General features: G+C 41.3%; 1 protein-coding gene across 5 annotated transcripts in view; it reads left to right on the top strand.

Annotated features, from left to right (window-relative positions):
- Nucleotides 1-1596: 1596 nt before the first annotated feature.
- Nucleotides 1597-16687, top strand: part of CD101 (CD101 molecule) — a 35629-nt gene continuing 20538 nt past the window's right edge. For 3 of the 5 annotated variants that reach the window (XM_064372655.1, XM_021674152.2, XM_064372654.1), the window contains exons 1-4: nt 1597-1697; nt 10681-11061; nt 12373-12789; nt 14727-15113. In XM_064372655.1, the coding sequence (XP_064228725.1) occupies nt 1655-1697; nt 10681-11061; nt 12373-12789; nt 14727-15113 (1228 nt within the window). In that variant the 5' untranslated portion in view covers nt 1597-1654. The remainder of the gene's footprint in view (nt 1698-10680; nt 11062-12372; nt 12790-14726; nt 15114-16687) is intronic. The other 2 variants (XR_010341230.1, XM_064372653.1) reach the window with 1 other exon arrangement.

Below are 16687 nucleotides of genomic sequence, written 5' to 3'. Positions count from 1 at the left end.
ACCTTCCCTCCTGCCTACAAATTTTCACCACCCCCATAGGTGCCCCACTGATTGTTGACACGTCGCATTATGATTATCTGATTTAAGTGGAAGCTTCCTAAGAAGTCTAACACTAGCGTAGTATTAAATTAGCCTAGGTTCAGGGCCAACTGTTGCATTTAGGCATTCCTCTGCCACCCTTGATATCTGGGTTCACATCAGTATAACTGCCCATTATTGTAACTGCCCAATGAATTCTCCTTGCCTGCTGCCCTGATAGAATTGATTTATCAAGACAGGAGAATTGCAACAGAGAAAGAGTGTAATTCACACAGAACCAGCTAACTGGGAAACCAGAGTTTTATTACTCAAATCAGTCTCCCTGAAAATTCAGAGTCTGGAGTTATTAAGGATAATATGGCAGGCCAGGGAGTGGGGAGTGCTGATTGGTCATTTGGAGATGAAATCACAGGGGATGGAAGAGGGTTCTTCTTGTAGTCTTCTGTTCCTGGGTGGGATCAAAGAACTGACTGAGCCAGATTATCAGCCTGGATGGTGCCAGCTGGTGCATCAGAATGCAGGGTCTGAAAAATACCTTGAGCACCAACTTAGGTTTTACGATAGTGGCGTTATCCCTAGGAACAATTGGGGAGGTTGGAATTGTGTGGCTTCTGGCTGCATGTCTCCTAAACCATGATTTCCAATCTTGTGGCTAATTTGTTAGTCTTACTAAGGAAGTCTGCTCCCAGGCAAGAAGGGGATTTGTTTCCAGAAAGGGCAGTTATCCTCCTTGTTTCAAAATTAAACTGTAAGCTAAATTCCTCCCAAAGTTAGTTTGGCCTACATCCAGGAATGAACAAGGGCAGCTGGGAGGTTTGAAGCAAGATGGAGTTGGTTAGCTCAGATCCCTTTCACTGTCATAACTTTCTCACTGTTACAATTTTTGCAAAGGTACCTTCATAGGGCAGATGAAGATTTACTTAAATGTCTCACGATGGTGATGATGGTAGCTGATATTTATTGAGCACTTACTATGTACCTGATACTGTTTTAAGTGCTTTAAATAAATCAGCTCATTTGGCATTCACAGTAATCTTATGGGGCACATACTATTAGTATCCTCATTTTAGCAATGAGGGTTAGAAAGGTTAATTAAGTTTTCTAAGATTACATAGCTACAAAACTAGAATCTGCATGCAAACCCAGGCAACTTGACTCTAGAGCCTGTAACCTTCACCACCACCTCGTGTTGCCCACGTTCATGTTTTCCAGGGGCCTTCTCCAATTTCTCACTCATTTCCTTTCCCAAGAACAGAGAAGTAGGGCCACGAAGAGAACATTTCTGATTGCTTTTTCATTCATTTAGTTTACTTAAATTCTCTCATCATTACCAAATGACACATACTGAGCCAGGTTGAGGCCCATCTTTTCTTCATTTTATCTATATCTGTTGACTTAACCATGAAGATAACTTTTTTACTCTCAAATTTGAGTGATTAGCAAAGAGCTACATAATGTAACCGGTTTTGCTTTCTGCAAACCATCTCTGTTTCTCAGCGAGCTGGAAACCACACTATTGCTTCCTCTTTACTTTGCAGTGAGAGCACAGCATTTGTCACTCAACCTCCGAAGGTTAGTGACGCTGCTGGGACAGGAAAGGACTGTGCTGGCCCAAATGGCAGGCATCTCCTATGTGGCATCTTTCTTTCTCTTTCTGAGTAAGTTTTCTAATACTTCATGTTTCTATTGTCACAGGAGGTAGTCAACTCCGGGTGCAGGGTGATGGAACAGGACAATTTAGTCACTACAAAAATAACTATGCCATATATTTCTGATATTAGCAATAAATTTTGACTTATTGATGACCATTTTGGCTTGCCTAGACATCCTTGAGTTCCAGGGAGGTGCAATGCTTGGTTGAGTCCTGTGCACATAATTCCAATGTTTTTTACTTTTTTGTGTGTTGCCAGATCTGCCAGTTTTGCTTGGCCCTGGCTTTACTCATCTTCCTGGGCCGATCATCCCAAGAGACAGTAAAAAAGCTTTGTGCCCCAAACTGAAAGGAGACCTCAATGTTTGCCTGATATTAAGGTTTGACGGGATAAATATGCCTTGAAGATGTGACTGGATGGAAAGAAAGGTTATGAAAGTACTTAGTAGTTTTAGACTAAGCTAAAAGATGATTCTGGATTTCACCTGTGAGTGGAAGTGGAAATTGACTACGGAGAGACCTAGAAATGCAGAAAGATTCTCTTGGCTTTGCTGAGGGTCATGCAGAGGGATAAATGCCTCATCTAGAGGCATTTATCTATGTTAGAATAGGATGGAAGAAGAGGAAATTTGGAGGTAGAGGGGAGAATCAGATGAGTTGAGCAGGTAATGGAATAGTTTCAAACCAGATAGCAGGTACTTTTTATGATACAGTTTCCATTAACATCTGGTAAACCAAATAGACCCCATCTCAGAATAATGTTTTAAATGCATAAAATAAAATGCATAGGATTATAGAGGAAATCAATCATATTGAAATGCAGGTATCAAAATATTTTAAATAAATTGTAATGCAGTAGTTTGCTTCTTATTTATGCATTACATAACCAGATCTAGAGGTAGATCTATTAACCACCAAATTTCAAAGTCATGATGAGTATAAATAACATTTCAATATAGCTTCAGTAGCTGTGATATGAAAATATCTGTGCTTTATTGTTTACATTCGTAACTGAAGAAATACTAAATTTCCATTAGAGGTAAAAATGAAAATAAAGATGTAGGATTATTTTCACCCTAGTTTATGGACCCCTTAATCCTACATATGGATCCAGGTTAAGAACTCTTGCTTTATAGCTGGGCGTGGTGGCACACACCTGTGGCCCTAGCTACTTGGGAGGCTGAGGTAGGAGAATCGCTTGAACTTGGGAGGTGGAGGTTGCAGTGAGCCGAGATTGTGCCACTGCACTTTAGCCTCGGCGACAGAGTGAGATTCCATCTAAAAAAAAAAAACAACTCTTGCTTTAGAGAGACTGGATGGAGTTACTGCAGAAACCCAAATGTCTGGGAAGATTGGGGAACTAAACCGAGCTGTACTTGGTGTGACTGGTACTATGGCTAAGGAATTAAAAGGAAAGAAGACGGTATTCAGCACAAAGAGGTTGCTTAATAATCATTCGTTGAGTTGAATTGCACTCATGTCTCTAGGGACGTATGATAGTGTGAGGTAGGAGTCAGACCTGGAGCCTCCAGGAGAAGTTACTAGGACCACTTGCTGGGTGATGGATGCCTGCCAGACTGGGTTGGCAGGTGTTGATGAATAGGTGCATTGGTGGTATCCTTGGGGACTGGTGTGTTTCTGTTGTTCGGTTAAGTTGTCTGAGTGTGACTCTCAAGTGTGTGTGCTTTGTGTTTTTGAACTGTATGTTCGCCACATATATAGGAGGAAACTGGGTTTACACTGTGCAATAATTCATAGAATTGCAAATTCTCTTTTTTTGGTAAGCAGGCTAGAAGGCCTGGGGGAAGGAAAATAGTAATCAAGGCTCAAAAAGGGGAAGCTGAAAGCTTTTCCTTAACCCATTTAAACAATTACCTAAACTGGGTTATAGATTTACGTCTTCTAAATTCTGACTCATCCGAAGCACTAATTTTGTGTAGAAGCACAGTTTTTATGTGAAGAATACATAAACCAGAAAGTTACTTGAAAAAGCTTTGGAAGTCTGCTATTTGTCCTTACAAATATAGTGGGGAAATGAAAGAAATTATTAAAATAATGATCAATTAATCAATTACATTGCTTAGCAAATGTATACTTTGTCCCAATTTCTTTTCAATAAATATAAGGACTGAACAATCCTGATAGAAAATGGTGCTACATGAGGTTAATGTCCTGGGTAAATAAGTTCTTGGACTTAGCAGTTAGTTTTGTCTGCTTGATCTAGTTCCCCAACCGTAATTAGCTGCCCTACAAATAAGGGCCGTTAACATGGGAGGGTTTGGGGGAAGGGCGGTCTGCATTCATGAAAAATAAAAAAGATTCCACTTAGTATGGATGGAAGCTATCTCAGTCTCCAAGCATATAGGGTTTTTGAATGTGCAGAGAGAAAGAAGCTGCTTGTTATGTTGGCTCTTCCCGAGGTAGGTTTTGTATAAGGTAGCATTATTTTAAATTGCTGTTTTTTTGATATCAAAAATGGTCAAGTATGGGCCATTTCGTATGGTTCAACCTAATAGTTTTCATTCAAATAATACTGCAACGGTAAATTTGACAATTCCAGTGATATTTTTAAAGAAAGCCAATACTATCAAGGAATTTTTAGTGTTTTGAAAGAATGAGTCCAATGTTAGCATGTCAGTGCCAAGCTGTGTACTCATCAGCCAACAAGAATGTGAGCTACTATTCAAAAGTAGCTAACCCTCCGTCTGTTAAAAGAGAAAGCAAGAGGACAGTCCTCACAGGTGTTTTCTAGAAGGTGGGTGTTATGTTCTTGAATAAACCCACAGAGACTATATTTATAATAAGATGCTTACGTTTACAGCCCCAGTGCATAACCATTTGAGTTGATCTCTGTCAGTCATGCCACACTATTTATTTCGCTTTTCTGAGAAAGTAGAATGTCTTAGTCTGTTTGGGGTGTTATCGCAAAAGTAACATAAACCGGGGGGCTTGTAAACAACAGACATTTAGATCTGGAAGCTGGGAAGTCCAAGATCAAGGCACTCACAGTTTGGTGTAGGTGAGGGCCTGTTCCTCGTAGACAGCACTTTCTGTGTCCTCATGTGGCAGAAGGGCCTAGTGAGCTTCCTGGACTCTTGTATAAGGGCACTAATCCCATTCATGAGAGCAGAGCCCTCATGACCTAACCACCTTACAAAGGCCCCACCGCCTAACACCATCGCCTTGGGAACTAGGTTTCCGCATATGAGTTTTAGGAAGACACAGACATTGAGACTACAGCACAGCCCCCTCCCAGTCATGCCTCTACTAGACATTACTTCATTCATCCTCCTCTCTGGCTTCACCCATTCTCTACCCCACCCCTTCCTACCACTTTTTACCTAGCTACTCTTTCTGGCTGCCATCTTAGTCTTCTTTTTCCCTTCTCCACGAAACTCCAAGAAACTTCCTGCAGTCACTTCTTACCCTGAAAACTGCTGCTTCTGCTTTAGTGAAATCTCTTTTACAAAGATCTTCATGGACATCCTCTTCATCAAGCTAACAGGACACTCCTCTGTCTTCAGAGTTCCCAACTTCTCGGCAGCCTTTGGAGTGCTGACAAGCCCTTTCCTCTGGAATGTTCTTCTTCCCTTGGTTTCCAAGCTGCTGGGTCCTAGTTGTCCTCCATCTATCTAACTCTTCCCTGTGGGTTTTGTTCCTCATCCCATCCCCTAAAGAGAGATTCCCCAGTTATCTCTCCTTAGCCCCTTCCTTCTGTTCCCTAACACTTTCCTATACTTGTATGTAACTGACCTCATTCACCTCTAACAGCTCAGAACTCTCCCTAGTTACAAACAGACATTTACAGGAACACGCAGAAGACAATGGAGACCGCCATGGATTTGGCATTTGCAGATCTATTAATACGTTCAAGCCTGGCTCAAACCCTAGGAGTTTTTAACCTAACTAAATATGGGAATATCACAGGGTTTTTAAAAGGATTTGATTATAAATATTTTCAAAGGATTAAATAGACCTTTGGAAATAATATTTAAATACATGTATTTATATATAAATAATAAATATTTTCAAAGGGTTAAGGTGTATTTAACCCTTTATTTATATATATTATTAAATATATATTTATTAAATATACTATTAAATTATTAAATATATATATTTAAATATTATTTCCAAATGTTTGCTGGATATCCTTCCTGTCTATTCCACAGTTTTCAAATTTAGCATTTCTAAAATTAAATGCATTATATTTTCACCCACCCTTATACACACAACAGTAACTCTTCCTGATAAGTGTATTTCTATTCAGAGCATCAACATCCTCCCAGTCAGCCTTATCAAACCTATGATCTTTTATTTCTTCCTAACTCTCATCTTGCCATTTAACCCTACTACTCCCAAGCACCCAAAACACTGAAAACTCTACAGATTTTGTCTCCACAGTGGCTAACTTATAGTACCTTTATTTTTATCCCTATTGCTTTTGTCACCTGTGTCCTGAACTACTGTAATTACCTGATGTCTATTTCTTACTTCCATCATCCTACACACAAACTGTTAGGTTCATTTTCCTAAGACCTTTCAAAGACTTTCAGTGATTTCCCATTGCCTAATGAATCAAGTTCAAACTTTTAAATGTGACAGTCAAGTCTTTTATGCTCTGGACCCAAAGTTACTACCCAGTTTTACCTCTTTCTATTTCCCCCATCCAGTTGATTACTCCTTATTTTTGAACAAGTCTTGATTCCTACTCAAAGGGTCTTGCCATGAAATCTCCTCCACCTAAAATGCCCTGCCTCCCCACTTATTTTGTCATAATCTTTCCAATTCTCCAAAATCCATTTCTAATACCATCTCTTACGCCATCTCCATAAACCTATTTCCCTCCCCTCAAAATGTAGTCCCTCCTTTCTTCACATTTTTTGAAGCACTTTTATTATATGTTTTCCATAGAGAGACGACTACTGCCCACTTGACTGGATTATAAAATCCAGAAGTCAGAAACTCGCCTAAATTTGTCTTCATATCTTAGTCCCTAAAGCATGAGAAATACTGTAAGTTGTTGAATAAATATTTATTGAATTGGCAAATAAAGCAGTAGAAAAAGAAGTGCTAGTTTTCACAATAACAATTTTCAAATGTGGTACCAATCTTGCAGAAAAGTGATGGGAAATGTTGGAGAAGTGTTGCCTAGCCACCAAAAATAACATCGTTTCTAGAAACATGCCTTGATATAAGTAAGTAGGTTAGTGGTACTTCAAAAGCCACATTAAAACACATTTTGATTGTGAAATACAACATAAGAAAATCTTAATGAAACATAAATTTTTATTTTTTATTATTTCAGTTTAACAAATAAGTAAAAAGTAAATTCTACAGAATCTCTACCCAGGACAAGAAATAGAATATTGTCAAGACCCTGGAAGCACCCACCCAGCCTGCAGTGTTCCCCATCAAATCACAAATGCTCCCCACATGCAATCACTTTCCTGACTTTCATTATAACCACTTCCTAGCTTGCTTTTTTTTTTTGAGATAGAGTTGCCCAAGCTGGAGTGCAGTGATGCAATCTCAGCTCACTGCAACCTCTGCCTCCCAGGTTCAAGCGATTCTCTTGCCCCAGTCTCCAGAATAGCTGGGATTACAGGCTCCTGCCACCACGCCTGGCTAATTTTGTTTTTTTAGGAGAGACAGGGTTTCACCATGTTGGCCTGGCTGGTCTTGAACTCCTGGTCTCAAGAGATCTGCCCGCCTCAGCCTCCCAAAGTTCTGGGATTACAGGCATGAGCTGTCTTGCCTCATCATCTCCTAGATTTTTGCTAATGATTATACCCCTTATGTGTGCATCACTAAACAATACAGTGTGGTTTTACCTGTTTTTAAACTTAGTAAACAGTAGGCTCATTCTGTATATAGTCAAAAGGATTTAGAAGTGTTTTTGTATCTTTCATTGGACACAGTCATTCATGTTATTGCAAATAGTTGTAATTGTTGATTTTTATTTCTATATAACATTCTACTTAATGACTGTACCACAGTTTATCCAGTCTACTGTTGATGGACATATGGGTTGTCTCTTGTGTGGGGCTTTAATGAGCAGTGTAGCTGTGCATATTCTTTCACACATAGCCTGGTGCACACATTTCTCTAAGATGGCATGGCTGAAAAGTGTTTTAAACTGCCACTGTAGTTTAACTTGTTGGCAAGTAGCAATTTAAATTTTTCTAAGGTGGTCTAACTTCTATTCCTAGATTCTTATTACAAAAAGAGCATGATATAAATATGTCATATTAAATCGGACTTATGAATAAATTCATGTATTCTAAATTATTATAGAGGCTGGGTGCAGTGGCTCACACCTGTAATCCCAACACTTTGGGAGGCTGAGGCAGGTAGATCACGTGAGGTCAGGAGTTCAAGATCAGCCTAGCCAACATGGTGAAACCCCATCTCCACTAAGAATACAAAACCTAGCTGGGCGTGGTGGCCCATGCCTGTACTCCCAGCTACCCGGGAGGCTGAAATAGGAGAATCACTTGAACCTGGGAGACAAAGGTTGCAGTGAGCCAAGATTGCACCACAACGCTCCAGCCTGGGTGATAGAGGAAGACCATCTCTCTCTTTCTCTCTCTCTCCCTCTCTCTCTCTGTCTCTCTCTCTCTATATATATATATACACACATGATATATACATACAGAGAGTAATATATAACTTGATTATGTATATAATTAGTAATATATAGATGTACATAATAGGTTGCTAATAGCAACAGCATTCAATATAATATATATTACTCTATATATATTATAATTAGTAATATATAGTAATTACTAATTAATATATAGATATATAGAGTAATATATATATATTACAACAGCATTCAATATAATACATACATTACTTTATATATAGAGAGAGTAATATTGATATATATATATTACTGGAAACGTGTGTGGTTGGCTTACTGGTTGGTGGGTGTTGCTGGTGTCCCAGTTTTAGATTGAGCATATATATATATATATGCAATATATGCACCTGACTGCATCAGGTGACCACTTACCTTTTCTGCCCTTTCGCCCTTTTTCTGTAGTTCCCTTCTATCCCTTACAACTATTTTCATTTCATCCCAGATTCTTATACTCAGCCTTATCATGTTCTCTGTTATGTCCGCTTCCCTTACCTTTTTTTTCCACTCTAGTTAAAGCAGGAAGAGCCGCATGACAAACCTCTCGAACACCAAACTGGGAAGGAAGGGACGATTTATTCGGCCCAGAGCAAGGCGGCATAGTTGCCTAACAGCCGAGTTCCTCTAACAAAGAAAGTCGCTGCCCTTTTAAAGGCTTACAACTCTAAAAATTACGTGTGAAAGGGTCTTGGGCTTACAACTCTAGAAATTACATGTGAAAGGGTCTTGATCCATGAAGTAGGCGTGGGTGGGGGTTTGATCCTGTTTAAGTAAAAACAGTGTCTTCTGAGAGATTCCTCCGTATCATATCCATGATATATAGATGGGGTTGTGGTTAGCAGTAGGGGTCTTATCCTTAACCGGGCTGGTGGCGCCAACTGGTCTGTCCTCTGGCTAACATCTAACTTCTAACTTCTCCTTTTGAGATGCAAGGTAGAAGGCTGAAGGTGATTAAGGGTGTCCTTCCTCATAGTCTCCGTTACTGTTGTCCCTGTGGAGTCACAAAATGCAGCAGAGGTTATGCTGCTTCTGCATCTTCTCATGAACTCTGTTGGGTTAACTCCGTGAGGCCAGCAGTCTCTCCCTCTCTGGCCCTTCCGATGTCTTCCAACCCTGTCTTCCCTTTCACTGTACCCCGGGCCCCTAGTGAAATAACTGGCCACCCCTGTGGCGTGTCTGTCATTTGTCTTTGTTCTTTCTGTAACACAAAATGAACTAGCCTTTAATATCAATCATAGTAAGTAAAGGTACGCTTTTTGATTTCTGAAAAATACTTGATTTAAAAAATATGTCAAGTGAAATATTACCATTAATCATGTTTTTTTCCTTTAGCCCTAATACTTGAGATTAGTTCTAATAGAAAACATTCCCTAGTTGTCCCAACGGAAAACTTTTGGTCAGAAAAAAGCTAAAATAAATTCCAATCCCAGAACCTGCTGGATTTTACAGCCATCTATTAGGAGGTTTTTCAGTAAAGCTATAGTGTCTCTTTAAGAAATGACAAAACAAAACCAAAAAACCCTCCACAGAATAGAAGGAAGTGCTGCTGCCTCTTCAGATGCTAATTTTGGCTAGTCTTGCAACAGACCTGGCCAGGAGCCACAGACAGTTCCAGCCAACCAGCTAGAAAAATCATGGCACTAAGGGCGGAGCCCTAGACTTTGCAGCTCCAGCAACTACTTCTCTGGAAACTGCCCGATGACAGGCACCCTGGAATTTGAGGCTTGAGGAGGTATATGCCAAATTTTCCCATAAAATAATGTAAAGGGTGCATTATCATACATTTATCTGTTTTTTTTTTTTTTTTTTTTTTTTTTTTTTGAGACGGAGTTTCGCTCGTTACCCAGGCTGGAGTGCAATGGCGCGATCTCGGCTCACTGCAACCTCCACCTCCCGGGTTCAAGCAATTCTCCTGCCTCAGCCTCCCAAGTAGCTGGGACTACAGGCACACGCCACCATGCCCAGCTAATTTTTGTATTTTTAGTAGAGACGGGGTTTCACCATGTTGGCCAGGATGGTCTCAATCTCTTGACTTTGTGATCTGCCCACCTCGGCCTCCCAAAGTGCTTGGATTATAGGCATGAGCCACCACTCCTGGCCAAAACTTTTTTTTTAAGGGACTGAAGATTACTATGGAAGTTAAAGTTATAAAAGAACAATTAACTCATCAAGCGACTTCACTGCAGCTCAGCCTGAAGAAGATGTTGAACATTTGAGTTGATTATAGCTAATAACCTGCGATCTCATTTACCAGAATTGTAATACAGGGAAATACGTAATGTGGTACACTGGGAACTGGAGCACTAATCTCTTTTTATTCCCCTTTCTTTCTCCTCCTTGCAAGGTGAGCTCAGCCTTGGCCAGAGAGAAGTAACAGTTCAGAAAGGACCACTGTTTAGAGCTGAAGGTTACCCAGTCAGCATTGGCTGCAATGTGACTGGCCACCAGGGACCTTATGAGCAGCATTTTCAGTGGTCTGTTTACCTGCTGACAAACCCGACCCAGGAAGTGCAGATCATTAGCACCAAGGATACTGGCTTCTCTTACGCAGTATATATGCAGCGGGTGCGAAGTGGAGACATCTACGTGGAGAGGATCCAGGGCAACTCAGTCTTGTTGCACATCTCAAAGCTCCAGGTGAAGGATGCTGGCGAGTATGAGTGTCACACACCGAACACTGATGAGAAATACTACGGGAGTTACAGTGCAAAGACTAATCTAATTGGTAAGCTGCTTGTCCACTTCTGCTAGCCCGCCCCTGAGAAACCAGAGTCTCTGTCATCACAGTGTCTTGCAACATGACATGACTTTACATTGTTCCATTTTCTTTGAGAAAAGAGCCCATGTGCCCCTGTGGCTATTTTGGAGATATATCACAAGTGGGTATCTCATATTCTCTAAAACCATCTGTTTCTTTTTCTCAGTTATCTTTGCCATAAAGATTTAGAGGGCGAGTGGTTTTCCCAAGGCCTTGTCCACAGCTATCCATAGGTTGCTAATAGCAACAGCATTCAACAAAGCTGTGAGAGTTCTCCCTGTGTGGTCTCTGCTTGGAGGGAGAACAGTAATTTGACAAGAGAACTGGTATCTTAGGTGATAAGTCATTAACTTAGAAATGATTATTCTCAAATTATCATTCTCTAGCATGTTTACATATTGGGAAAGGGTCATAGTCCTTGCAATTGTCACTTTGTCCCTTTGTCTGGAATATCTATCACCCCCTTTTCAGCTTAGCAAACTCCTACATATACTTCGGGACCCAGTGTAGATACTATCTCTTATGTGGAACTCATCTTGACTGCTTGGGCAGAATTCTCACTTTTGTTTCCTTTAGATTGTCTGTTCATACCACTGCTATCAGCATGCATCCAGTTATATGGTAATTGGCAATTTGTATGCCTCCCTCCCGCCACATCCTCAGCTTCTACTCAGTGGCTAGCACTGAGCAGATGCTCTGTCACATTCCTTGATTAAATCCAAGTGTTGCTTCTACATAAGCTTAGAAATGTGATTTCATTCTAGGAAAACAAGAATGGCAGGGTAATAAGATAGTTACCAACACTTTAGTAAAGATTGCTTTCGGGCTCTGACTGATACATTTTAACAGATTATTACAGAGCCTTATAGAGGAACAGGTTAAGGTCAAGGGAGGTGAAGTGACATCTCCAAGTCCATGTAGTAGGGATGGATTTGGGATCAGAATCTAAGATTTCTCCATCCCAGTGCTTTCTCCCTTCAAATACATGCTCTGTGTCTGAGGAGCTAAACTGGTTACAGCTTATGCTAATGAAGCAAAGTGAGGGTCAACACATCGGTGAGACATTTGCTTTGCCAAGTTCCGTAGACTGTACATAGATGCCAATGTTCCCATTGGCAATAGAGAAAGCATATGGATAGGAAAGCATATGGAGAGGCAGAAAATCAACTCAAAGTCTGTGTGCTTTACATATGGCGGCTCAGGGTGCCATTTTCACCTAAGGATGCCCATTGGACAAGCACTGGGCAGGCCATTTTATTATCATTCCTTTGTTTCCAGTTATTCCAGATACCCTCTCTGCCACCATGAGTTCTCAGACTCTCAGTAAGGAAGAAGGTGAGCCATTAACCCTCACGTGTGAGGCATCCAAAGCCACAGCCCAACATACACACCTCTCTGTCACCTGGTACCTAATGCAGGATGGAGGAGGAAGCCAAGCCACGGAGATTATTTCTCTCTCCAAAGATTTTATATTGGTCCCTGGGCCCTTGTATACAGAGAGGTTTGCAGCCAATGACATACGGCTCAACAAGCTGGGGGCATCTACGTTCAGGATGTCCATAGAGAGGCTCCAGCCCTCAGATCAGGGCCAGCTGTTCTGTGAGGCAACGGAATGGATTCAGGATCCAAATGAAACCTGGATGTCCATCACAAAAAAGCAGACAGATCAAACCACTCTGAGGATCCAGCCAGCAGGTAATCATCTTCCTAGGAAATTCACTGATACACTAGTATTAGGTAGTGGGGATTTATGAAATATCTTTTAATTTTTGTTCTAATCTTTCGTTGGCTCTAAAAAAAATTGGCTAGAAAGTTTGATTTGATTCTGCATTTTTGTCATCTGAGAAGCATAACTAAGAGGGAGGATATTCAGTTTTGGCTCTGCCCACAGATTCTTTATGAGATAAGGTCTACTCCATGGTTAGATCAATTCCACAAGCCAGTCATGGAAGTAGTTTTGTTATCATTTTTGCAGCCTCTGTGTTTGCACATTAGCTAATTTAGTCCTAACAACCACCCTGTGAGGCAAGAAGTTGAGTCCCCATTTTAAAAATGAGGACTCTGAGCCTCAGACATGCTAGATGTGCTGCCTAAGTCCACCCAGCTGGTGAGAGCAGGGCTGGCATTCAAAGAGAGGCCTGTCTCTCTCCAAAGCCCACTCACCACAGGCAGCTGGGCCTCAAAGTAGCTCCACTCTCCAACATGAAGCCTTGTCTTCATCAGTGATGGGACTTCCTTCCACCTGTCCCCTTTCCCAATTTGGGATGCAGTCACTTTCCTTTTTTATTATTTTTTGATTTAAAAAAAAATTTTTAAGAGACAGGATCTTGTTATGTTGCCCAGGCTGGGCTTGAACTCCTGGGCTCAAGCAATCTTCCCGCCTCGGCCTCCCAAAGGGCTGGGATTTCACGCATGAGCCGCCACACCCAGCCTGCTGTCACTTTTCATAATCCTTTGGCATTTTTGTCAAAGCAAGTAGAAAGGCATTGTCTGTGATTCCTGGTCTCTCTCTATAGGCTTTTGTCCAACAGGAAGGGGTTGCTAAGCCATTGCTAAATGGTACTGTATACCCATTGCTAAGAGCAATGATCCAATGGTGAATCATTAAAGTTTTTTCTTTATTAAAAAGAGTGATATTGTGTTCCACTTAAAGTTGTCTCATTGGCCTCAAGTATCCAAGTTACATTCATGAGTCCTATGGAGCCATATCACAGTGTTTTCTAACTTGAGAAAATTCTACTGGATATTCTTAGCAAAAAAAGAGAGTAAGAAATCATAATTTACAGCAATTCTGTGTAAAATATTTAATTTAATGTATACAGTATTTAATTCAGTATACAGTATTTTGTTTTATTTTATTTTATTTTGTTTTGTTTTTTGGAGATGGAGTTTTGCTCTTGTTGCCAAGACTGGAGTGCAGTGGTGTGATCTCGGCTCACTGCAACCTCCGCTTCCAGGATGCAAGTGATTTTCCTGCCTCAGCCTCCCTAGTAGCTAGGATTACAGGCACGCATCACCACACTCAGCTAATTTTTTGTATTTTTAGTAGAGACAGGGTTTCACTATGTTAGCCAGGCTGGTCTCAAACTCCTGACCTCAGGCAATCCACCCACCTCAGCCTCCCAAAGTGCTTACAGGTGTGAGCCACTGCGCCCGATTCCAATATTTTAGTTTTTATGTTGTTTCTTTCTTTTTTTTTTTTAGATGAGGTTTCTCCATGATGGCCAGGCTGGTCTCGAACTCCTGACCTCAGTTGATCCACCCATCTTGGCCTCCCAAAGTGCTAGGATTACAGGCGTGAGCCACCGCGCCCGGCCTTAATATTTTATTTTTTAATTTAAAAAACATACATTACTATATGCCTCATACATTTGTGCATACATCTTGCTTACTAGGAGTGCATTCAGAAAACCATGGGTACTGTCATTTCTGGGTGATTTAAGGAAGAGTCATGAGGATTTTTTACTCTAACGATTTTTTTTTTTTTTTTGGTTTACCTACCACTATAGAACTGAGCTCCCACATAAAATGTGATCCCTGCAGTATCCTTACAGGGGGTGTCATCTCTCTCTGGTACTGAAAGGACAGAGACAGTGGGCTCTCTAAATACCTGCCTTGTTTTTGTTTCCCAGTGAAAGATTTTCAAGTCAGCATTACAGCTGACAGCTTGTTTGCTGAAGGGAAACCCTTAGAACTGGTTTGCCTGGTTGTAGGCAGTGGCCGTGACCCACAGCTTCAAGGCATTTGGTTCTTCAATGGGACTGAAATTGCTCACATTGATGCTGGTGGAGTCCTGGGCCTGAAGAATGACTACAAAGGAAGAGCAAGTCAAGGAGAGCTCCAGGTTTCAAAGTTAGGCCCCAAGGCTTTCTCTCTCAAGATCTTCTCTCTGGGCCCAGAGGATGAAGGCGCCTACAGATGTGTGATAGCAGAGGTCGTGAGAACACGCGCAGGTTCCTGGCAGATACTTCAGAGAAAGCAGTCACCAGACAGCCACGTGCACCTGAAGAAGCCAGCAGGTATGTGAAGTCAAGACCAGGCGTGCACTGGGCTGCTTGAGATCCCCTCTTGTCCGTAGAAGACGCCTCCGTGGATACAGTAGGGATCTCTGTGAATAGCAGGTTCAATCGGATCACATTAGAGGTGGAGTGGAGTGGAGTAAAGGGAGGCGCCCAAACTAGCTGGAGCCCCGAGTCCTATTCTGAGTCATCAGGAGAGCTGCGACCGTGAACACACCACTTCATGTCTCTAAGTCTCAGCTCCCTCATCTGTAAAATGATGGCACACAACTACATGGTCTTCAAGTTCCTTCTTGCTGTCTTAGAGTCTATTTATTTTTTGTTCTAATTTTTATATATTAGATATTTCTTTTTTTTTTTTTTTTTTTGAGATGGAGTTTCGCTCTTGTTACCCAGGCTGGAGTGCAATGGCGCAATCTCGGCTCACCGCAACCTCCGCCTCCTGGGTTCTGGCAATTCTCCTGCCTCAGCCTCCTGAGTAGCTGGGATTACAGGCAAGCGCCACCATGCCCAGCTAATTTTTTGTATTTTTAGTAGAGACGGGGTTTCACCGTGTTGACCAGGATGGTCTCGATCTCTTGACCTCGTGATCCACCCACTCTCTGCCTCTGTGTGTGTGTGTGTGACAGACAGTGAGAGCGAGAAAGAGAGAGAGAGACATAGGTTAAGAGTAAAAAGCTATACTTTGTCCTCCTTCCTGGGGAATGAACACCCATGTTATCCTACCTCGAGACTCAGCTGGCATTTTTCAATTGCCTTCTGTTAATCCCCTACTGTGTTAACCTGGTATGCGAAATAGTACTTAGTCACAATTCTGACTCACAGTTAAGAAACGAAAAGGTAATTGATAGTGGGCAGACTCCATCCTTTGCATTTTGCTGTGGTGTGGTGAGACTCCGGTCTTAATGGTTCTGGGTGTCTGCATGTAGAGAACTGAGGAAGCCACTCAGCTCACCTTTACTTCATGAAGGTTGGGTGACCTTAAAGACGTTTGAATAATCAGTGCCTTTTGTGTGGAGAAAAACAGACAAATCTACAATAATATAAGGATTCACTAGGCTGGGTTTAAATTCAAAGTCCAGAAAGATTAATTGGCCAAAAGCAACAACAACAACAAAATTTAATAGTTTAAATTTTTTAAAACTGAGCTAAAAATAAAGATGTCCTTGTTGCACTGACTTGTTGGAGACATCTCCAAAGACAGAGACATGTCCTTTCCGTTTCTCCAATAAGCCACTTACTAGGAATGAAGTTGCACAGCCTCGGCCTTGACCGGCAGCCCAGGAAGAGTGTCGGTGTTCGTTTTCACACTAAACATTTGGTCTGACTTTCTAGAGTTAAGGAAAAACAATATAGGTAGGTTTAAATATTTATGCAGAGATAAATCTCTGCTTTATGCATCTCAGTCTTCTCTAGAACATATCTTCAGGCTTTTGTAAACCTGGTATGTGGGAATTTCACCCAAAGGTGTACTTCAGGGTACACAACTGATCATCCTATCAATAAGGTCATCTTCCAAAACTAAAAATAGTTCTTTGTACAGTCTGGAGTCTACACTGGGCTTACTATGTAGA

The sequence above is a fragment of the Aotus nancymaae genome, unplaced genomic scaffold (assembly GCF_030222135.1).
Source record: "Aotus nancymaae isolate 86718 unplaced genomic scaffold, 86718_ANA_hifiasm-v0.15.2.pri h1tg000007l, whole genome shotgun sequence".
Classification (NCBI taxonomy): Eukaryota; Metazoa; Chordata; class Mammalia; order Primates; family Aotidae; genus Aotus; species Aotus nancymaae.
Note: the sequence above shows the minus strand (reverse complement) of the source record. Positions and strands in the feature narration are given on the sequence as shown.